The following is a 24,720-nucleotide window of genomic DNA, read 5'->3' as shown; positions in this document are numbered from 1 at the left end:
CTCTCTCTCTCTTTTTTTTTTTTTTTTTTTTTTTTAATCATGACGATTTTGAAAACTATCTTCTTAGAGTATCTGATTTGGCAAAATAAAATCTGAAAACCCCATTTGTGAGTTAAAAAAAAAAAATTCTGGGAACTCCAAAAATCTGGGAGCCAGGGCTCCAGATTATAATAGAAAAAATAAAATAAAATTCATTTTAAAAATTTAAAGACAGGAACCTAAAATTAGTGTTGAAGGGCTTTTTCCTAAAAAGTTAGCAATGAGGGAAACAATATTTAAATGTTACTTATAGTTTGAAATTCATAGGTTGTGTGCATTCTTATAGAATCAGATAAATTAGAATAATACGTGTACTAATTCAGTTAACAGCTTTTATGTTTAGTGTTGCAGCTGCAGTTATTCCAGCTGACAGTGAGGACATCACCTGTCTGCTCACCTGGGACCAGGCACAGAGCCAAGTTTTCATGCTTCATCTGCTCACAGCCACCCTCTCAGGTAGGTTTTTACATTCACTCCATTTTACAGAAAAGGAATCTGGGAGTTCGGAGAAACGAAGGGACAATAAAAGAATTAAAATCTGTGCCTTTCTGATGACATAGTACAAGCAGTTTCCCAAAAGAACCATTTTTTTCTCACTGCCTTACCCGCATTCCTGTGATACTGCCATTGACCACAAGGGGGAAACATAAATTATTTTAATGTGGGTTCGTTTTATTTTCTCTCCCTGCCTTTTTTTTTCTTTTTTTCCCCTTTCCCCCCCTTTTTTTTTTAAAAAAAAAAAATACTTTTTATTGATTTTTCACAGAGAGGAAGAGAGAAGGATAGAGAGTTAGAAACCAAGATACATGCCCTTGCCCGGAATCCAACCCGGGACCTTTCAGTCCGCAGACCGACGCTCTAAGCCAAACGGGTTCCGGCCCCCTCCCCCTTTTTTTTGTACACCTCAGTGACCAGGCATTACATAACTTAGTATATGATCATCCCAATAAATCCCGCACCCATCCAGCACCATGCCTAGTTAGAATATTACTGACCACATTCCCTATGCTGTACTTTTCATCCCCATGACTATTCTGTAATAACCAATTTGTACTTCTTAATTCCTTCACCTTTCCCGTTCACCCTACCAACCCCCCTCCCAGGTTTTACCTACCTCAGATTAATTAAAACAGTTCAAAGTGCAGACGTATATGTCATCAAGTTTTTCAGTGCTTCTGTTTGCACCCATAATATTATCTGGCTGCAAAAATAGGACAAGTGATGAGACCTCGATATTGCACTGGAGTGTGTTCTCGTTTCAAGTCAGCCATGGATCCGTGTGGATACGGGTTTCCCATGAGGAGCAGAAAAATGCTGGTGTTCTCAAAAGACAGGGCAAGAGAATCTACCACTGTGCAACATTTATATAAAATGGAGGTAATTATTATAACTGTCCCGACTTAACCTCACACAGGACAGTTGGGGGTTCCAATGCTATAATCAGTTCTGGCTCCTCTTTGAACTAAACACTTCCCTTAAACCCTCAAGAGCGACGTGAACCCAAGTACCTAAAACCGAGTTACTAATATGAGGGGCCCTAGTAATGGAGTCAGGGAGCCATATGGAGCCACACTTACGTCAGCGCCCAGATGCCCCTTGGGATACTTTTGGACTTGCGTGCTTGCCGTAGACGCACGTCGTGAACTTGCCCCGCCCCCGGTTGCCATGCCAGTGCTTACATAAGCTTGGTGTCCTGGAATTTGACCAATCCCCTTTGAAGGCCCCTTCCCCGTGTCCAATAGCCAATTCCAGTGTATGGTTTTTGCATTTAAAAGTTCTGGCTTTCTTTGTCTCCCTCGAAGGGCAACTTAGGTTGGTAACTGAATCTGTATCTCCTGGGCTGCAGGTTGCTTTTTTGCCCAAATAAGTGCTTTTTATTCTTTTTTACAGTCTAAATTAAGGTGACCAGATTTTAACATTGGTAAATCGGGACATCATTGAGGGAAGGGGGGTGTTCTTGAATAAAAATTTGGTCTATATGGAGCAACAAAAATTTTCATAGAACGCAAAAATAGTATTGTAATATATATATTTTTAAATTTTAATATAAGTACAATTTACAAATATAATAAATAAAGATTATGTATTGTATTATTTTATTCTTTGGCATATTTCTCATTTGAGTGAATTCTAACAACTGATCAACAATGCGAACTTTGATAAGCAGTTCTCGATAATCAGTTCTCAACAATTATTTGTTATTAAAGTTTAACATTATAAAATTAACAAAAATAATATAAAATTCATATCCTGGCTAAATAGCCACATGGCCACAGAAAACCGTATATTCCCTCCCCATTTTCCCGCCGTTCCCTAGCTTATCGTGCATTCTTTCCAAAAATCGGGACTTTTTTAAAACGCCGCAGGACAAATTGTTAAAAATTGGGACTGTCCCTCCAAAAGCGGGATGTCTGGTCACCTTGGTCTAAATTTAATTTTGGTCAACCGCTGTAGCACTACATGTAAATATGACCCCAATAACAAGGCAACAGAGCTAGCTGTACCTGTGTGTCTCATGAATAAGATCCTTGTGAGTAACTTCCAACAGCCGCATTCATTCTAGTAGCTGAGCCATGAAGGCCCACGAAAGCAGACATGGTGGTTCTCTGTGCGCGTGACCTTGAGTGTGCGTGACCTTGTGTGTGCGTGACCTTGTGTGTACGTGACCTTGTGTGTGGGCACGCGCGTACACGGTGTGCGCATGCGCAAGCCCCTGAGGCTGACCTGCATGCAGGTCCAGGTTACACGCCTCGGGTTCTTTTCCAGCCCGGTTCTTTCTCTAGAAAGAACTCTTTTGCCAGCTGCTTTCTTGAAGACTTCAGACGAAACGGTGGTCCCATCACCAGAAAAGTAAGTTTTATTACGCTTCATAGCTGCCTTCGGGCGTGACCATGTGGCCTGTAAGGGGATTTTGACGTCGTGATGGGCCCACAGCATCCTGGCAGGGCCTGGCTCCGCATGGTGCCCAGGGGTCCCTGGGGGGCGACTTTGAGGGTGTGGAGGAGGCAGGAAGTGCCCGCCCCCTGCCCCTGTCCCTTCCGCAGGACCGCCACCAGCACCATGGGACTCGGGAGATTCCTGAGCCTCTCTGAGGACACCCCCCAGGTCCCAAACCCTGACCACCTGGGCTGGGCGCCACTCCATGTTTGCTCTCCCTGGTTCTCTGCCTCGCTGCCCATGTCCCTGCATTTTTGCTCTCCTGGAGTGCAGTCATCTGTAAGGGGTTAGCACGCACACTTTTCTTCAGGCTCTGTTTCCTAGGGGAAGCAGGATAAGACAGGGTGCTTTATTATTTCAGAATCTGAACTCTTCAAGAAGGCGCATAACCTCCTTACTTCGTTTTCATGACCTAAACCACTTCAACCCAAAGAAAAGGCAGGATTAATATGTGCAGCGATTCTTCAATTAACCACTAGATGGCCCGCTAATACCGTCCTTTTTTTTTTTTTTTTTTTTTTTTTTTTTTTTTTTTTAATATATATATACTGGGATAGGCTGCTTGGAGCTCAGAAACTTGGCAAGCTTTGATTCTTTTCCCCACTGAAGGCTGTAGTGAGGGCTGGCGCTGCCTAGAGTCCCCAAAATAGCAGAAACAGTGGTTACATAAGCAATTAATGCAGTGTGGCACATCCATTCACAGATGCATTTACTGTCCTTGAAGGTGGGTTTCAAATGACTCCTACTTTTTTATACTTCGTAACGTATGTTACTTTTTTTTTCAAAAAAGGTTTTTGAGGTGAAATTCACATGACATTACATGAGCAATTTTAAAGTGAACAGTTCAGTGGCATTTAGTACATCCAGAATGTTGTACAATCATTATCTAGCTAGTTTCAAAATATTTTCATTATTTTAGGCTAACACCCCTTACCCATTATAAGTAGTTTCTCCTTGTTCCTCCTCACCCAGCCCCTGGCAACTAACCAATATTCACTTTGTCTCAATGGATTTCTCTATTCTTGGCATTTCATATAAACTAGAGGCCCGGTGAATAAAATTCCTGCACAGGGCGGGGGGGGGGGGGGTCCTTCAGCCTGGCCTGCAATGAAGGCCTCCTCCCCTCCTTCCACTCAGCCTCTGGGAAGATGCTTGTCCTGAGGCCTCCTCAGGGCCCTGGCCCTTGATGCCCAACAACTAGGGTATTTGTGGGCTTGGGCACTCAGGTCCGGCTTCCTCGCCGGGCATGGTGTGCATCAGCTGCCATGGGAGCCACACCTCAGGAGTCACCAGGGGTAATGTGAGCTCAGCATCCCGTACCCAGTCTTCTGGCCAGAGGCTCCTCCTCTCCCTCCACAGCTAAGTGCAGATGCTGGGCTCGCGTTGCCAGGGAGACGCCACCAGCATCTGCTATGGGTGTTTACATTTTGTGGTGGAGTGATGGTTAATTAGCATATTACCCTTCTATTCGATGGGATGGAATCATGCTATATGTGATTGGTGCATGGCTTCTTTCACTTAACACAATGGTTTAAAGGCTTATTTGTAGCATGAATAAGTACTTCATTCCTTTTTATGGCTAAATGATATTTTCTTATATGGATATATACTACAACTAGAGGGCCAGTGCACGAAATGTGTGCACAGGTAAGGTCCCTAGTGACTGCCAGCTGGGGCCTTCCTTCATTCCATCCTGCCCCTTGGTGGTCAGTGCACATCAGAGAGAGTGATCAAACTCCCAGACAATCAAACTCTGGAGGGGACACTTTGCATATTAGGCTTTTATATACAGACAGTTCTGATGCAATGTAAGTCATTTCGTGGTTATGTAGCCATCTCATTTATTTATATAAAAAAAATTTTCATCGTTTTGATGTATGTATGTACATATGTGCTTTATGTTTTTTATTATTTATTTACCACTAGTAAAGGTCAGGAATTGTTATCTTTAATTTTTTTTTTTTTTTTTTTTTTTACTGTTTCACTTCATTACTGCTATGTATGTGTTTCATGTGAGTGACGAAGGTGCTTATGTAGGTGGGTTCTGACTTACAGTGAAAATCGAGTTATGTTGCATGAGTTATGTAGAAACGGATCTCTGATGTAATCCGAGGACCTACTGTATATAGATTAGTTCATTCAGGACATTAGAGCTATTTCCACTTTTGGGCTATTGTGAATAGTGCTGTTATAAAGGTATGTACATATACCTGTTTCAATCCCACTGGCTCCCCAAATATGTGTCCCAGGTACAATCGGAAGCTGGTGGAGAAATAGTGCTGGTTCATGCAGTATGCTTAATTTTTTGAGAAATTTACAAACTGTTTTCCAGAGCAACTGAACCATTTTACATTCCTGTCATCAATGGAGGAGGCAAGGTTACAATTTCTCAACATCCTCACTAACACTTGTTATTCTTTTTAAATTATTATTATAGACATCCTAGTGGTATGAAGTGGAACCTAATTATGGTTTTGATTTGCATTTCCCAAAAGACTAATGATCTTGAGCATCTTTTCTTGAGCTTGTTGACACTTGTATATTTTCTTCGAAGAAATATTTATTCACATGCTTTGCCCATTTTTAAAAATTGTATTTTTTGCTCTTTCGTTGTTGAGTTATACAGATGTATACACTCTTATTGCAAGGCCCTTATCAGATATATATCTTACTAATATTTTCTCCCATTCTGTAGGTTATCTTTTCACTTTTCTGATAATGTGCTTTGATACACAAAAGTTTTTAATTTTGATGAAGTCAAATGTATCTTTTGTTGCTCATGTTTTTGGCATTATATTCATTGCCATTACAGTGCCATAAAGATGTACTCCTATGATTTATTTATATAATTTTTGTTTTTATCTTTAATGAATTAATGCATTTTGAGTTCATTTTCGTGTATGTTATGGGGTGGGGGTCCAACCTCCTTCTTCTACAAGTGGATAGCCAATTCTCCCACTTCCATTTGTTGAAGAGACCATTTCCCCCATTGAATGGTCTTGTCACACTTGTCAAAAATCAATTGGCTGTACAAGTATGGGTTTGCTTCTGAATTCTCAATTTTAGTCTATATGTCTACTTTATGTCACAGCAACCTTTTTTTAAGTTAATGTGGCTTTGTAGTAAGTTTTGAAATTATGAAATGTTAGTCCTCTAACTGTTCTTTTTTTCAAGATTGTTTTGACTAATTATGATCCCTTGCAATTTTGTATTAATTTAGTATTAATTTGAGTAATAATGCTTTTTTACTTTCCGCAATAAAGGTCATTGGAGTTTTTACAAAGTCTATTGAATCTGTAGACTGCTTTATGTAGTACTGCCATCTTAACAATATTGCTTTCAATCCACAAATTTGGGATGTCTTTCCATTTATTTAGCTTTTTTTTTTTTCTTTCAACAGTGTTTTATAATTGTCAGTGTATCAGTCATTCATCTTCTTGGTTTAATTTATTCCTAGGTTTTTTATACTTAGAATGTTATTGTAAATGTTTTCTTTTCATCTTGTTCACTGCTAGCATAATGTAACATAGCTGATTTTTGTGGGTTCACCTCATACCTACACTTTTGCTGACTTCATTTATTAGTTCTTGTAGCTTTTTGTGGATACTCTGTGGACTCTTTTGTGGAGAGGATCATACCATCTGTAAATGGACCTGGATCTTTTTCTTTCTTTTTAATTTGGATGCTTTTTATTTATTTTTCTTGATCCAATTACTCAGATTAGAACTTTGAGTACAATGTTGAATTGCAGTGGTGAAAGCCAGCATCCTTGTCTTGTTCCTGATCTAAGGGAGAAAGTATTCAGTCTTTTACCATTAAGTTTGATGCTAGCCATGGGTTCTTCATAAATGTCTTTTGGGATGTTGAGGAAGTTTTCTCTTAATCTATTTTCCTGAATGTTTTTATCATGAAAAGGATATTAGATTTTGTAAAAGGGTTTGTTTTGTTTTTTTCTGGGTCAATTGAGTTTATCATGTGGATTTTCCTTCATTCTTTTTTTTAAATATATCTTTATTGATTTCAGAGAGGAAAAGAGAGGGCGAGAGAGATAGAAACATCAATAATGAGAGAGAATAATCTGCCTTCTTCACAGCCAGGGATGGAGCCAGTAAATAGGGGATGTGCTCTGACTGGGAATCGAGCCGAGACTTCCTGTTTGGTCAATGCTCAACCACTGAGCCAATGTAATATGATGTGTTACATTTATTCTTCTCATGTTAAACCACTTATTTCTGAGTATTTATTACTTTTTAATAACTTTCTTTTTTAAAAAAATGAAGATATATGTAAGTTGTTGCACGAATATAGAAGAGGTAGAATTAATTCTGCAGGAGAGGGAAGAATACAAGGGAGGAGAAACAAGGAGGAAGAGGCAGACAAGCCAACCAGTAAAAGCAGATAAGAAATGATCTTGAATGATAAGGAAATACAAAGCAAATCTGCAAGCAGAGTCTTTCTCTAATTCTAAATAGATGAGAAGTCTTAATCTAATTTCTTAAATCCAGCCTTTACTTTCTTATCTGTAAAATGAATGCATCCTTTTGATTATTATAACTAATTACAATTTCTTATCATGCTCATAGTATAAACCTTTCCTAGGTAGTTACCCAATTTGTGAACCATATTTTTTATTGTTTCATATCAGCCCATGGTTAGTAATCACAGTAAGCACTTATTTATTTTTTTTTATATATTTTTATTGATTTCAGAGAGGGAAGGAGAGGGAGAGAGATTGAAACATCAATGATGAGAGAATCATTGATCATTTGCTTCCTGCCTTCCCCCTACTGGGGATCAAGCCTGAAACCTGGCCATGTGCCCTTGACCAGAATCGAACCCAGGACCTTTCATTTCTCAGGTTGATACACTATTCCCTGAGCCAAACCGGCTAGGGCATAGTAAGCATTTAGATTAGTCTTTATTTTTTACTAGAGACGCAGTGCACGGATTTGTGTACCAGTGGGGTTTCTTGGCCTGGACTGCGGGATTGGGCTGCAACATCCCCTAAGGGATCCTGGATTGCGGGAAGCCAGGCTGAGGGACCCCATTGGTGCACAATCGGGGGTGGGGAGGGACATGGGAGGTTGGCCAGCCAGGAAAGGACCACGGGAAGGTTCCAGGGCATGTCTGGCCCATCTCACTGAGTCCCAATCAACAGGACCCCAGCAGCAAGCTTCCTACTGATTGGAGCATCTGCCCCCTAGTGGTCAGTGTACATCATAGCGAGTGGTTGAGCAGCCTTAGCATACCATTAGCATATTACACTTTGGTTGAACAGACAACCGGACACTTAGCATGTTAGGCTTTTATTATATAGGATTATTTTTAGCATGCCCCAGTGAACACAGAGTAAATTATTTATCAGGCATGGTTTAACTCCAAAATGTTATGGCTTTAATCTACAAAATCTATACCATAAATTTCTAATCCCTCAGCCCTAGATGGTTAGAAAAGCTCTCTCTCAGATAACTTCATCAAGTCTACCTTAATTCTTTTGTTTCAATTCAAACATATTTCCTTTGTCCTGTCCTTGTGGAAATGGGAAATAATGAATCACCCATTGCTAGTGGAAAGTTGTCTTTTCCTCACCTCACTTAAACAAGTATCTCAGAAGCATATCTACATCAATTGGTCATGGTGGAGAGACTATGAGGACAGGGGAGTTGGGGTAGTGGTGAGAGTATCTCTTGGTCATGGATTTTTCTGGCTGCCTTCACCTCATTTTCCCTCCAACAGTTCTCTGATCTTCAGATTGGTTAATTCCTGCCTCCACTGCTGAGCTCCGCAGGAGTAAGAAATGTACAGAACTAGAAATCATGGCTGAGGAGAGATCTAGCCTCTCTTTAGTTTAGCACATATGTGGTGAGCATTTTCCAAGTCATCTTCATCAGGAGATAAAGAAGAAAAACAAAAGGAAACAGATCTGCTTATAAATGGCAAGTGCCTTCCTCTGGGTGTTTTCAGCTGGCACTGCCAGCTAAGCAGACAGATGTTGGCTCCTCCCTTCACTTCTACACCACATTTAAACACTCAGAACCAGGGATGACTGCGGCTCATCTGCTGTCCCAAGTTAACACCTGGCTAAGGCACCCTTCCCTGTGGGCACCATGTTCCCAACAGATTCCTTTCCACCTAGGAGATGTCTCTGGGGAGATTACGGGGTGGGACTGGTTAAGGGTTCAGATTCTGAACTAGAGAGAGCCAGGTTTAAACTCTGACTCTGCCATTTATTTCCTGTGGAATCCCCAGGAAGTCCCTGAAGTTTCAGGAGCCTGTTTTCCTGTCTGTACATAAAGAGAAGCACAGACCTACAAATGGTCAAATAAGAAACTTAAAATGAAAATAAGTGTAAAGTATATAGCACGAGGCTTAACTTAGCATGTTTACAGTATCAACGTGTCTCCTCCAATTTTAAAGGGTCTCTCCTTTATTGAACATAAGTTTACTTTCTGTCTGAGGGATCCCCAGAATCATCAGACTGTGTGCAGAGCTGATGTGCCGTACATGCAGCGGGAATTAGCTTAATTTGTCCAGCAGCAGTGAATCATTAAACCAGCGTCCTAGTTGTCTGTGATGACTTAGAATATCAGGTGGCTCCCAAGAATGGACTTTCTCAAATCAGCATCATTTCACAGCACAAACGAATTTAAACCAAACAGTAGCAAGAACTATTTTCTGTCAGAGTGATTTATTGAGCACTGCTTGTGCCAGACAGATGTGGGTTATAATTTCACAAAGATACAAAATGAAAAACCATGATGCCTGCTCTGAAGACATTTACAAGCCAGCGATAGAAAAAAGGCATGTTCTCACAGAAGTGAGGCCAGGACGTTATTTCCAAGCTTTGTGTCTCTGAGCCAAGTAGCCCCTGTCTCTAAGTTTTGGTTGTTCCTGTACTCCTTTGAATCTGAACCCCTAGAACCAGACAAAGATTGATAAGAATCTTGCTAGACCAAAGGACAGCAGAGTTCATAAATGAATGGTATGTTCTAAATTCTGTACTCTTCTAAACTTGCCCTTTTAAACTTTAATGACAAATGATGACTCATGAAGACTCTACAGCTCACTGTCTGGCTCAAGTTAGAAATCTTGTAGTCATCATTAATTTCATGTCTCTTATCACCCATATCTAGTCCAGAACCCAGTTCATTCAATTCTGGCAGTAAACTGTCTCGAGTCCCTCCCTTGTGCTCCCACCACTGCTCTCAGGACCTCAGTCTCTCTTGCCATGCCTGTCCAGTTGATACCTCCTCAGCCATCCTGCACACCCCAAGCCAGAGAGCCAAGAGCCCAGGCGCAGGTGAATCACATCTGCAGATATGAAACAAGCTTAAAGGTCGGGTTCTACAGCATAACAGTACCTTCTGAGAAATCACGGAGCCAGGTGAAAAACACCACAGGAAAGCAATGAGAAAAAATTCTGCCTACAGTGGAGAAACCCACTAGATTCTCAAAACAGTTGACCAAATTTCAACGTGTCCTAGGTTTATAAGAGTTTGGGAGGGGAAAATGTAGTTATTTATACATTGTGTTTGTTCCTGAAGGTTCTTTTATTTGGATCTAATGCTTTTATAGTATAGGTTTTTCTTTGGGGCAAGTCAAACATAATTTTAGAATGTTTGTGAAAGGGGCTGACAAACCTTGTGTTCTCATTTTTTAATATGAATGAAAATCTGTCTTTGGAAGGAAATCGTTTTAAATACCACTATTGCTATGTTTATTTGATTTCTAAGTCACACTGAAGAAGCCTTTTGGTGCCTTGGTAAGACTGAGTACTCACAATAGAAATGAAGAGTCTGTAGTGAGATTTATAATCGACAATAACATCACTTGGAAATAGCCAGTTCTTCCGTGCAAGAGGTCACAGGACACCTGAGGGACTGAGCTCAGGTGACACATTTATCTGTGAGTTGACTGTCCTCCTCTCAGGCTTCCAGTCTCCCTGTCATGTACACATAACAGGACCCTTCTCCGATGTCCTTTGAAAGACCCACAAGAAACTGTAAGGGACTTAAGGCATCATCCAGCCCAGGGCCCTCGACAAATCAAAGTTGGAGAAGCCAGTGATTGCCCAGGACCACCCGACAAGGCAGCTTCTCACGCCGTAGTCACCCCTGGCCGACTCCTGAGTCCGGGCTGGTGCATTTCCAAAGCAGCTGCAGAGCAGTGCTGTCACGGTGCCAAGCTCTTATCTGCCCGTGTCCTTCAGATTGGGTGGCTGAGTGCCAGGGGGAAACTCAGAGTCTATGAATTCTAATCCTGAACACTTGTGGTCAGAGGATCTGAGATTTCCCTCCGGAGCAGAGGATCTGGGACAGATCACAGGGGAGTTGAAAGAGAGAGTGCTTCCTCCGTGCGTGTACTTGGTGCTCTTGTTAAGCCTGATGTTGTCACAACGGCCATAGAACCAATCTACACATTTTTCTCTCCAGCTGGCCTGATGATACAAATATGCTTTCACAGCCTATCCTCACACCCCAGTATGAGCTAGACATGTTGCTCATCCTGCAGATGAATGCTTTGAAGAGTTCAGGATTCTAAACAGACCTCCCCTTTAGAGGAGCACTGAAATGATCACATTAAAGGTGCAGAGTTTTCAGATTTAAGGAAAAGTAAGGGATCTGGTCAGGCATATGTCCTTAGCACCTTATCAAAGCATGCCACGGCCATCTCAGTGTGAGGAGGATGATGATACCAATAGGCTAACATTTGTTGATAACCACTATGTCAGGCACTAAGTTGAGTGCTTGACTTTCACCATCACCTTTAATCTTCACCACAAGCCCACCAGTAGATACTATCATACCTTCATTCTACAAATGAAGACACTGATGCTCAGTGGTTTTAACTCAGCTGTTGGAGTCAGTGCTCTTAACCACCATGTTAGACTAACTTGACACCGGGCTACTATTGGAAGCCCCCATTACTTAACAGTTCTCTCAGGTAAGACCTTGGCTAGCCCTCCTCTGATACTAGCCTCATTGTCAGCTCTCTGGGAAGTTTTCCATGACCATTGCAGGCTGTTTTGTGTCTTTTCTTTCAGAGCGCCACCTTCTCTCCTAGTGCCTGGCACACTGTACTGCAATTACCGAGTTTGTTGGTTTCCTCCTCAAAGCAGGCAGCTTTGTGCTACTCAGCAATGCCCCAGCTCCTAGCAGATGATCAATGTGGGTTTCTTGACTAAATGGCTGCTCTGAAAATTGGCTAGGCAATCTGTTTTGGTTATCTTTTGCTGAGAAACAAACTATTCCAAAGTTAGTAGCTTAACACAACTATATTATTATCTCTTAAGACACTGTAGATCTGCAGGTGGGACAGAACCCAGGGGGGATGGCTCACCTCTGCCATCTATCGCTGGTAGCTTCTTCACTCTCCACTAAGACACCTTCATGGCTGGCTATAAGGGTTCCACTTCGACTACATGTCTGGAGCTGGGGCCTCTGGCCTCACTGACAACTGGGCCCCTCAGCTCTCTTGGGTATAGTCTTGAGACTTTTCTGAGAAGAGATTGTTAGAGCATATTTGTATGATTATAATCCTTGCCGTGTGGTCTTTTTAGGAACATGGTTGAACTTCTCACATGGAATCTCAGAGCTACCAAATAAGCAAAAGCAGAAACTTCTAGTCCTTAAGGCTTTGACCAGATCTGCCCATCACTTCTGCCACCTTCCATTGGTTAGAGCAGATCAATGGAGCAGTGCTACACAGGGTCTGGGTGGTGGGGACTCTCTTTGGTGACTAGATCCTGTAGTCTAGAAGAGACAATTCCATCCCAGCCAACATTTCCAAAGAAGCAGTGTTGGTCAGATGAAAACTGAGCTAGAGAAGATGGCTAACTCAGCCTATTTGTCACTGCAGTTTTAGGGAAGCCAATAATTAAAACACATAAAGTTTGGGGATTCCCAGAGAGTTTTGTGCATATAAACAACCAGTGGTACAGTGCCTGGGCAGAAACACCTGAGAGGTTCTGTTTAGAATATAACAAACAGCCTATGTCTGGCAATGCAGAGATTTGAGTACATATTACACCACAGTTTGTCCCTGTAGCTTCCTCCGTTTCTCTGTGTGTATTTGGTTCTCCCACCTTGTCCCCAGCCCCCTACCCGCTAGGCCTTGACTCTGCCTCTTAGAGCACCTCCCTTGAAATGTGGATGCTCCTTAATTGGATTTAGTCTGAGGCATTTCTGTTGTTATCGCTGCACAATGATACTCCCTCCCCACTGCCTAGCTCTTCTTGGAACACTTTCCTTAAGCATCATCCACATTTCTCATGTTATGGGATCCTTTCTTTGCCCTTGAAGATGCTCATTTCCAAAGCATTTGAGGAGTCTCTGGCTTTTGTTGTTGTTTGTATGTTTTTGTTTCTTTTGTATTAAATTGCATGTTAAGGCTTTTAGCGATTTCAGTGATGTACCCTGCATAATTTAATCAGCATTATGGTTAATAAACATATTCATCTGCTACTTGGAAAACCTACAGATTTTTTTTTAATGCTTTATTGGAAATGATTCCCACATCTGCTGAAGTAAATTTCTTCACTAGGACTATATAATGCTTTGATTCTAAACATAGCCTTCAGAGACTATTAATACAGGGGTTAAAGAAAAAGGGTTTTATAATCCAGAGTTTGGGCAGTACATTACATTGCACCTGAAAGCCAAGATCAGCCTGGCTACAAAGGGCCTAAAGAGGAGGTGGCCGAGATGGGTCTGGGGCAGGAGTAGGAAGTGGTTCAGAAATTCTGTATGGAACCAGCTGAGGCATTGGCCCCGCTAACTGCCTGCCTGGACCACAAGGATGTTGCATAAAGAAGCCCTGACCCACCTAACCTTTCCAGCCAATCTTTCTGATCACATGCTTGCTCCTATATCCAACCTAGACATGTTTGACAGGCTCCTAGCCCACTGAGATTGCCACAAAATTAAGAAAACATGGAATCGTATCCATGAAAAGGGCCCTGAAAAGCTTCCATTTATGTGGCTTTATCTGGTGAGACTTACTGGATTTAAAATCAAACCTATGAGTAAACATTTGTTAATTCATTTAAACATACTAATGAACTCTAGTGAATGTAAATAGCACATTTTTAATTTTAAAAAAAGAACTGCTTTCCAAAACATTTTAATGGGAAGAGTGGCATAGACTTATATTAATGTAAATAGAAAATAGCTGGCTTCTCATTTCGGCTTTCTATACCAATCTGTTGTGACCTGTTATTTTGGTGAAAGTGAATGAAGAAAATTCAGCCTCACCCAGTTATGAAGTTGAACAGGGAAGAAGTATTTTCGTGGTTATTTCAAGTAATTGTGGATGTTCTTCCACACTACACCAAGACGCCACAAGTACAGTTTCTGAAAGGGTGGCTGCCTGGTGGAATCAAATCATAGCAATGAACTTTTTGGTCTGTCTTGCACTCCTAGATGAGTTTGCTTTTTATCCCATGGCTAATTTTTTATGTTGAGTGCTATGATCTTCACTTTTTAAGAGGAAACTAAATTAAAGTTTTCTTTGGTTAAAAAAAAATCAATATAGGGAAATTAAATGTGGCATAAAAGAGTAAGGTAATAAAAGGGGAATGATGGGGCAGGTAGGCAGGTAAGAATTAAGGACTGCTGAACTTCAGTCAAAGGAAAGGAAAGAAAATCAAGACTACAATTTTTATAAATTAGCATCTATGGAGCATTTCCAAAGTGCCTAATAGAATGATCTCATTTAATCTATTTTCAAAACAGTCTGTGAGGAAGGATGTATGTTCTTGTCTCAGAGGGGAGAGCTATTACCTGAAGATTCAGATTTACAAAATAGGGGACTAGACTGGAACAATCTACATCTGATGTGGCAGCTTGCAGTATTTTAAAAAATAATATGAATATTTAAAAAATCCAAAAATAACATGTAAACTCCTTTAACAAAGAACGAAAATAAAAAGATAAAAGCCTCTAGTGCCTTACTCTTCACTAGTCCTCACTTCTACTGCCCATAGTAGTAGTCAGCACAGATCCCGGTCTTATACCAAACCCAGAGCCCCTGCTCATAATTGCTCCGTGACTCTCTTTACCATAATGTGCTGGTAGGACAGACAAGAGCTGAGGTCATTCAAAATGACTAATACGCCCTGACTGGTTTGGCTCAGTGGATAGAGCGTCGGCCTATGGACTGAAAGGTCCCAGGTTTGATTCTAGTCAAGGGCATGTACCTTGGTTGCGAGCACATACCCAGTGGGGAGTGTGCAAGAGGCAGCTGATGGATGTTCCTCTCTCATCGATATTTCTAACTCTCTAGCCCGCTCCCTTCCTCTCTGTAAAAAAATCAATAAAATATATTTTTTAAAAAAAGATGACTAATACCTTAGTGCTAACTGTGCTTACACAATATATGGAGATTGCAGGTTCTGCTCACTTTCTAAACCTTCTTAGAGTCATGGATTCCAAGGAATTCTATGGATCATTTTTTCACTGTTGTGGGAGAGAGAAAACAAATAATACAAAGAGCAGAACAGAATAGAAACAGAGATGAAGCGTGAGTGGTGAGTAAAACATAAGCACGCTGGCCACCCTTTGGTGGGTAAACAGAAGTGCCAGGAAAGGAGAGTAGCCAGGTGCTCAGTTCCAAAGGGTGCCACCCCATGCCTCCTAGTGAATTTTCCTAAAATTAGCAGTGGGAAGTTCGTTCTGAATTTCCCTGTTTGTTGCCCTTCCACACATTGCTAAAACGACTTTCTCAGTTATTGTTTTAAAATTTTCAGGAGTACTAGCCAAACTACTTACCTTTGTCTATTAAAATTTGATGTGTTCCACTTAGTTATTTTTTATAGAGAGGCGATGTCTCCCCCCCCCCCAAAAAAAAATGTATTTATTATGGGGATGGAGGAGATGGGAACTGTGGCTATTAAAAAATCTGCTTTGTAACTTGTAATGGTCATTGTCTCACTGTCCCCTGAAGGATCCAGCACACTAAAGTGAAGTTGTAACTTGAAGCTCAGAGCAAAATATGCATGAAACCACTTCAACCTCCACCCCCAAGAGAAACGCCTAAATGTTTCAAAATTACAGTGCCGGAAGCATTTCTTTTCAAACATTCATCTTAGGAAGAGCCTGTGAAAGGGGATTTTTGTTCTTTTTCGTTGAGTCAGTATCACTAATAAAAAGCCCCCTGAGGAGTATTTTTCAATTTACTCATTTTATTTGTTGTTCAGTACTTTTTACATTATATTTCTTAGACTCCCTCCTCCCTCCACTTTTCTCTCGCAAAAGTGTAATCAAATTGAGATAAACCTAAGTTCAGGCTTATGTCACTTTTTCTCTGACCCCTTTTGTTCCCCAGTCCCAATTCCTATTTCTCCAGCCCAAATTCCTAAAGAAAAATTATAAAGGGGGGAAAATAAGGAAGGCTTTTGGGGTGCCCTTTTACCACTCAGAACCCAAGATAGTCTTGGTAGATCAAGAAAAGAGTGGCTCAAGGGGATTGGATGAAAAATGTGAAGGAACTAAGAAGTATAGATTGATAGTTACAAAATAGTCTAAGGGATGTAAAGTACAGCATGGGAAATAGAGTCAACTAGAGGCCCAGTGCACAAAAATTCATGCAAGAGTAGTCCTTCCCCTGGCTGCCAGCATGGGCTTCCCTCTTGCACCCAGGTCCCATGCTTCCCTCCTCTGCCTACCCACAGGCACTCGGGATCAGGGCTGGCTTCCCTCCAGCCCCGGCTTTGTCAGGAAGGATGTCCGATCTAATTAGCCTATTACCCTTTTATTATTATAGATGATATTATGACAACTGTGTATGTGGTACCAGGTGAGTACTGAAAATAGCAGGGAACACTTTGTAAATTACGTGCTTGTCTAACCAGTAGCCTGTACACTAATACAAAATAATATTGAGCTTAAACTATAATTTAAAAAGAAGAAATAAGAAAAAAAGACTAGTGCAAGGTGCTTAAGGTCTCTCCTAACAGAAACTGCTACCCAGAAGCTTGAGCAATTTACACTATTTATAATAAACACTATTATTAGAAATTGGCCTCCTTCTTTTTTAAATAACATAACAACATATTGGCATCTGACTTTTTACAAAATTCATGAAATAAACAATTCTTGAGAAGGTTTTTTTCTTCTCACTAAATTATAGGATGATAAAGTGGCAATAGCAGTGAGCTTGCAGCAAGGTACCTGTAAGTCAGTGAATAGTACCACCTTAATGCGTGTGTGTGTGGGGGGGGGGGGGGGGGAGAGGGGAGATGAAGTAGGCATAGAAAACCAGAGTTTACCCCTAAAGTATGTTGAGAGAATATAATTATAGAAACAAATATTTTAAATATTTTATTTATGAGGATTTGACTTACTATTTCCTTGTTTATTCTTATCTGTATTCACTGCAAATGTAGCCAGTCTTTTCTTTGTTTCTGCTTTTGTGGGGCGCTTCTCTTGTGCAGCTGTAACCCAGGACCAAACCAGGCTCAGGCTTGGACTGGATTCCTGCAATGTCCTACCTTTTAGAAAGTTCCCCTGTGCTGACCATGGCACCCACCCTTTTCTTTCAGCATTTAGGGTGCTGCTTACTGCCTGTTAGAGGGTGGCTTAAGTATTGTTGGCACATTTTTTCCCCTAATAGCAGTCTTCCCAGGAAGGCGGGGGAAGGGGGGGGAGCAGTAGGGGAGATGGGGGGTGAGAGGCTTTGAGAGTTGCATATCATGACTGGTCTGTGGGGGAGCAGAGCTTGGACTTAAAGCTGGGTTCCGCAGACATTTAGGCTCATCTTCACCTACTGCTATGCTGCCTCCTCCTCGCAAAGGACCTCATTTGCTGGAAGCTTTGGAAAAGACCTTGACTCAGAGCTTGCCTCCAGCAGATACCCCACCGCCAAGAAGCAGGCCACCCAGAACTGAAGGCCAGCTAACGTGCCTTTGACGGAGCTAGGGTTTCCTGTCATTAGCTACTCCTGAGTTTTTGTTTTTTTGCTTTGTTTTTGTTTTTTTCCAGAGAGACCCTGATGCCACGGAAACAGGCTAATGTAAACCCGGAGCCCAGCTTTAAGGATGAGAGCAGGCGGGAGGAGGGCTGCAGTCCTCCGGGTATAAACAAAAGCCCAGGAACTTGGTGTCAGAGAGCCCTTTTCCAGAGTTTGGGGTTAGTTCACTTCACCGCAGGAAGTCATGCTCCCCACCTCACTCTCACCTCTTCCACTCCAGCTGTGGGGCTCCCTTTGGTCAAGAAAACAGACTCCCCATGTTATTAAACAAAGGCTACCCCCAAACCGGGCAATTATTTAGGCAGGTTTATCCTTCACACTTTTCTAAATTTTCCACAAAGAGAATGTTGCTTTAAAAAGCTCAGTATTTAAAAAAAAAAGTGTATGGTGGATTTCCTAAGTTATCACCTCCTGCAGATTGCAGTGAAAAATGGGAGAAAGTAACAAGGAAATTGAGATGGTGTGCCTTAAAAGCACTATGTAAACATTACTTGAAAACAAGAAAATTCTATTGAAATACAAATTGGTGTTTTGTATTATAGTTTTACTTTGCCAATTAGACTAAGACCCTCTCCACTCCAGTGTGTGGGCTGTAAGCGTTTCTGAACTTCTTGCAATTTTAAGCATTGGAGTATGTTTCAGGCTAGAGAAAGATTTGTGTGTGTGTGTGTGTGTGTGTGTATGTGTGTGTGTGTGTGTGTGTGTAAAAGAGACAGGCAACTATATTATTTTGAAGAGTGTGTACCTTTCAACACATCTTGGCCCCAGGAGACTCTTGGGGCCTCATAAGCCTCCCGTTCCTGCCTTCCAGTAACCCCGCCTCAAGAAGAGACAGAATCAGACACGAATGAGAATTGCACTTGGAAACTCGGTGAACAAAGGTGATCACCACCACTCAGGACAATGACCCGATCCCTGTCCGGAGCCAGGAGGCCCCCTTGAAGTTAACTTCCAGACCAGACTCAGTAAATAGCACATGCTGATGCCAGGGCACTCACGTTTCACAATGCCTTTTATTATTCGTAAAAAAATAAACTTATTTACATTTGCTAATGAACTGGTAGTGCAGCTTCCAGCAGCGGTTTGTTCCCCCTGAGCATGGTCATTAGGTACCGAACAGGCTCAGTGCCAGGAGGGAGGAAGACAGTGGGCCGGGGAGGTGGTGGTGCAGGGGGAACAGGGTGGGGGAGTGGGGGAGTGGGGGACTCTGCAAGGAGGGGGTAGAGGAAAGACTGAAGGACACGGAGCCTGGAGAGGTCAGGAGGGGGTGACTCACCCCTAGGAGGGGACAGGATGGACCTAAGCCTGGTCAGGAAGGGTAGGGAGCCCACGGGAGTGAGGGGTCTGCCCGCAGCACGGAGGCCTAGCTGCGGGGAGCACGGGGGCAAAAGGCTCAGGTGGTCTCAGACTGCTCCCGCTTCTGGGACAGAGAGAGGGCACCCACCGGTCTGTCCTTCCGCCTGGAGGGCGCCGCCCTCTGGGATACTAAGCCCACCCAGGAATTCACTCTCCTCTCTTTGCAACTTGAAAACATGCCCGATGTGGGCCTCAGTGAAGATGCCTGTCTTTGAAGCCTGTTGTCAGGGAGAGAGCGTCCTAACCAGCCTAACGGAAAGGCTGGGCTGTGCGGAGAGTGCCATCACGTGTAATGCATATATAAATATATATGGCGCGGCTGGAACACTGACCCCAGGGGCTCGGCGCTGGGCTCTGAAGGCAGCGTGAGGGGCTACACTGCTGGAGCCTGAGGTCAGATCTGAGCCGGGCAAGCGCTTCCTGGAGAGGTCCCCGCTGCAGCCTTAGGCGCCCGCGATGACAGCAACGCCGCAGACCCTAGGTATCTGCCCCCCATGCCCGCCACTTTTCATGTTCAAAATTCGGCGTGGGGGGTGTCTAGGAGAATCCAATGGAACTTTCCCCCATTCTCTGGGGGTTCTCACGTAGTCTCCCTTCTTTCCGTGGCCCCCAAACGCAGGCGCTTAACCAGTAATCCTTGGCGTTCAAATTCGACCTAAGCGGTGGTCCCACAGAGTCTGCCGGCAGCTGAAACTTCTTTGGTGTCGGAGTCGGGTCGTCCCGAGACCACAAACGGCCACGTCTGTAAAATCAAAAGAGCGTCAGATGTAAGAGGAGAAACGGCAATTTCAAACCGAAACCGCTCAGCTAAGCGGTCCTGGTTCTGAGTAGCTCAGACTTCATCAGCGCTCTGGAATGTGCCTGTCCTCTCTGTCCTCTCTCTAAACTAGAATTTAAAATTTACCGGATTTTGATTGTGTAAGATGTGAAGGGGGTCCTGGACTCTGCCCTCACCATCATCCAGTGACACTTGAAGGAATCAGGAATTTTGTCATATAATCCTCTTCCCCCAACACACACACACACACACACACACACACCCCATCAGCCCTGCGCTCTCAAGCCAGAGTTGGCAGGTCAGAGAGGGACTTTCCAGACAGATCCCTTTGGGGGAAACCTCTGCTATTCTTCAAGAATTAAAAAATCCAAAGCCTTTTTTAACATTAAAAGCTCGGCCTTCCCTCCTCTTCAGAAAGTAGGGCCTGTTCAATCAGATCTGTCGGGCTCTTAGCTGGGGAAAGTTGCCCGAGGAGGGAAAAGTTGCCATTTCCTCTGCAAAGCACCCAGATTCACCGCGTACGTAGGGTACCAGCCCACAGCAGTCACTGGGCCAAGCACCGCGTCCAAGGATCACAGTGATGGGAACCCAGAGGGTAGCGGTTCTCCTCCAGGAGGATGGCTGGCTCCTCCCGTGCTTTGGGGAGAAACTAGCCTGGGGTCCTCCCCACCCGCACCAGAACCCTTCTTTGGGGTTCTTCCCAGCGGGCTGACTCTGCCCCTGGCCTCGAGCGCGGCGCCCCTACCAGGTTCACCGGGTGCACGTAGCCGTTCTCGTAGCGGTCCTCCTGCAGCAGCTGCCGCAGGTGCGCGATGTAGCTGGAAGCCAGGCGCAGCGTGTCCAGCTTGGAGAGCTTGGTGTCGGGGGGCACCCAGGGCAGGCTGGTTTTGAGCCTGGAGAAGGCTTTGCTCAGCACGCGCATCCGGGCGCGCTCGCGGGCGTTGGCCGCGTTCCTCTGCGACTGCTTGCACTCGGCGGCCGAGCCCTTGGGCGGGAGGGGCTTCTTGCCGCCGCCCCCCGCCGCCCGGGGCCGCTTTCTCTTGCAGCCTCCGGCGCCGCCCGCCGCGCCCAGCGCGCACGGCTCCTCCTCGCCGTCGGGGTCTTCGTCCTCCGCCGACGAGTGGTCACTGGGGGAGACGTAGCCGCGCTCTGCGCCGCGGAGGGGCGGCCTCCTGGACGCGGGGACCGGGTACCCTCGCTGCAGCCCCCGCAGCTCCATGTCCTCCGGGTCGCTCACCGAGCCGGTGGACATCGCTGCGCCCCCCACGCCCTCGCGCGCCCGCCTCCCGCCCCCGGGCCGGTCTCCAGGCCTCCGCCTGGTGCTCCTTCGGAGCGGGGTCCGGGCCGGGCTCGGAGGAGGACCGGGGACCGGGGTCCCGCAGCGGGAGTGAGCCTGTCGCTAAGGAGAGCGCGCGGCCCAGAAGTCGGCGCCGGGCCCGCCTCGGCCCGCACTCCCGCGAGCAGCGCCTTTTGACCGGACTATTTATCTGTACTGCTCGGAACAAACCACCCCTGGCCAAAATGAGAGGGAGGGGGGAAGGTGGGACGGGGGCGTGGAAGGGGTGGGGACGGCTTTTCTGAGCGTGGTAGGGGCGGGGAAGGAGAAGCTTTGCTAAACCGAGATTGAGGGACCCTTAGATGGTCGCTGTGAGATGTGTGTGTTGGGAGAGTGAAGGAGGGGACCTTGACCGTATGCATCCCACTCCCACCCCAATTTATCTTCGCGACACACTTAGAAACCCCAGGATCGCGACCCCTGCTTTGCTCCGTTTCTCAGCAAAACACTGTTTTCCAAGTTCATCAGTCATAGGATTGCCTATCCAAGCCTTGCCTAACAAAAGAGTAAAATCAAAACATCACCGCACAATCCAAAAGCTACCTCTCCCTTTCCTCCTCCTTTTCCTTTGACATCGCTTTATGGTCCACAAAGCACCTTTATCTTCTTTGGCTCGTTTCATTTCCAAACATCTATGGCTTAAATGCTATTATCTCCACTTTGCAGAACGTGAATTTAAACTGCAGGGGCAGATATTAAGTAAAGGACCCCAAATCACCAGGCTGGTAAGTAGAAATGGCCTCAAAATCCATGGTTGGGATCCCTGGCTCCTCCACATTCCAGTGGTCTCCCCACCTTTCTAGTCTTGAGAGTTCCGTGGGTGATTTTGTTGCTAATAATGCAATGCATAGATTCATTATAGTCTAGGAAGCGATTACTATTTAGGTTGTGTATGGGAGAGTGCGCTTCTGGATGCTGAATGCTAAGTCAGCACAACCATTCAAAGTAAAAAAAAAAAAAAAAAAAAAAAAAAAAAAAGTCAAAAGAGCCCCCAGAATTATCCTGACCCACACCAACCAAAAATTAAACACCCTGCCCCTCATCCCCAAAGGAAACAAAACAAAACAAAACTGCGAACTGCCTGCTGTCTAGTGGTTTTCTAACCGGCAGGAAATTTGCAGTGCGTGGTCTGGGGGTGTGGACTTCATTTTGGACCTGATCACCAGTGGAGCGCTACTGAGACCCTGCTGTGCGCCGTGTGACTGCCTGCTAAGTAATTAAGAATAAAATCCCAAACAACAAAATAATTAAAATTTTATCAGCTTGGGGTGGGCTTACTCCCTGAGCCTGCACACCCGTCTTAGGAGGTTGCCTGTCTTTCCCCTAAGGACGCGGGCTCCCAAGCTGAGCGAAGTGCAAGGAGAAGGAAGGATATGCAGTCAGCCCAGGACAGAGCAGTCCAGCCTCACTAGGCGGCTCCTCCTGCAGAACAAATGCCCCGGGGCTCACAGCCTGAAGTGCCACAGCAGGTGGCTGCCTGGCTGACTTCATCACTCAGGCATCGTCCACCTTAGTCTCCCAGACTGAGTCTATCTCCTGGGGGATGGTTCACACAGCCCGTCCTGCTCCACCCTCACTCCACCCCCACCCACCCCAGCTTTACAGAGGTTTTCTCCCTGTATATTTATTTAATAATTTTGTTAGGGGGAGGGAGGGGCTCCTTCTGGCATCAGTTGAGTAAAAAGAACTCTGTCTTTCAGTTTTCTCTGGGCCGGGGAAAACGCAGGGAGTATTTGAAAGAGCATAGCAAGCTTTCCTAGAAGGCTTGAACTTGAACTTGACTCTGGTGCACATGAAGGAGGGAAGCAAAAAGGGAGAAGGGGGAGCAACAAGATGTAAAGGACAGACCTCAGGCCAGCTTTTTGCATCGCCTATTGATGACTTGAGGCTATCAGTATAAATACATAGCCTCACACATTAGGAGCAGGCATATAGGTTTTAAAAATCTGGATTGTTTATACAGGTGCAGAACAAAGTCTTTCTTTAGAAAGATTAATGGTGGGGAGAGCGCTACATTTTCTCTAAACAGTCGCAAAAACTGCACCAGCCTCAGCGCTAAGCGGGTCATAGCCAGTTTCTTTTGCTTTAAAGTACCGCCTGACCCCAACAGTTTGTGCTTATATTTTTCATAGTTCTTTCCTTTTCTTTTTCCTTCTCCTTTTCTCTTCTCTTCTGTTCCCTTTCCTCTCTCCCTTCTTTCTTTCCCTCCTTCCCTCTGATTTTTTTTTTTAGAGATGGTTAATTTCTCTATTTTTCTTTTATCTTTCATTTCCCTTTCCCTCCATTTCTTTCTTGTTATATTTTACTCATTTTCCCCCAGATTGCAGACCCCTATTGAAGATTGGGACATGTGTCTTCATGTACATTTCATATTAGTATAGAACTTCAGTTTACTTTAAAATATCTGTAATAATAGCTGACATTTTCACCTCTTTTCACTTAAAAAATACCTTTACTTTTCTTTCTCTCTATGACTACACAGCTCCATGTGCTGAACAATGCAAGAATAACTATTTCTTTTGGAAGCCCAGTTGTTTTAATTGTTGTGGCAAGCTATCACACATTGCAAATGACTAATACTTTATTTTTATATTTAAAAATACATTAAAAACAATTCCTATGTGCCCATGCTTTACAGCCCTCTAGATTTGTAACATGAATATATAGTTGTTTATAGTATACATTGAGGGTCCTAAAACTCTTTATGATTTTTCTTAAAGTATGCAAAAGGGGGTAGGGTTAAGTTTACATTATAAAACAAACATTAGTACATTTAATAATGTTTCCTATTCCTGCTTATTGGTGGTATGACTTTAGGCAACTTGCTTTATCTGAGGCCCAGATTCCTAATCTGTAAAATGAATGGTCTGTCTTGTGAGGACCAGGAAGTATATGAGCAATTACCTGGGCCAGAGCCTGGTACTGGGGAGATCAATTAATGCTAATTATTTTTATCACTGTGAATTGCCATGCTCAACATCACAGGGCCAGTGTGTCAGAGCCTGGAACAGATCCTGATTTCATACCTGGGCTTGTTCCGGGCTTTACATAGCACCGGGATGTTTCATTCATTTTAACTGAAGGCTTCTAGGGTCTGAAGTCACAGTTCCGTTGCCTGACATTTTCCACAGGTCCCATTTGTTTAAAATATATTTTTATTGATTTGTTACAGAGAGGAAGAGAGAGGGATAGAGAGTTAAAAACATTGATGAGAGAGAGTCATCGATTAGCTGCCTCTTGCACACCCCCCACTGGGGATGTGCCCGCAACCAAGGTACATGCCCTTGACCGGAATCGAACCTGGGAC

The 24,720-nt window shown here is 43.9% G+C and overlaps 1 protein-coding gene across 1 annotated transcript; it reads right to left on the bottom strand.

Annotated features, from left to right (window-relative positions):
* Positions 1 to 18,938: 18,938 nt before the first annotated feature.
* Positions 18,939 to 21,540, bottom strand: MSC (musculin). The gene is made up of 2 exons (XM_084864964.1): positions 20,823 to 21,540; positions 18,939 to 20,041 (listed from the first exon to the last, which is right to left on the bottom strand). Exons 1-2 carry the CDS (start codon positions 21,327 to 21,329, stop codon positions 19,955 to 19,957), a joined length of 594 nt encoding a protein of 197 aa, XP_084721090.1. The 5' UTR covers positions 21,330 to 21,540; the 3' UTR covers positions 18,939 to 19,954.
* Between the last annotated feature and the right edge of the window lie 3,180 nt (positions 21,541 to 24,720).

The sequence above is a fragment of the Pipistrellus hanaki genome (assembly GCF_964339955.1).
Source record: "Pipistrellus hanaki genome assembly, chromosome: 17".
NCBI classification, from domain to species: domain Eukaryota; kingdom Metazoa; phylum Chordata; class Mammalia; order Chiroptera; family Vespertilionidae; genus Pipistrellus; species Pipistrellus hanaki.
This window is presented reverse-complemented; position numbering and strand designations above follow the sequence as displayed.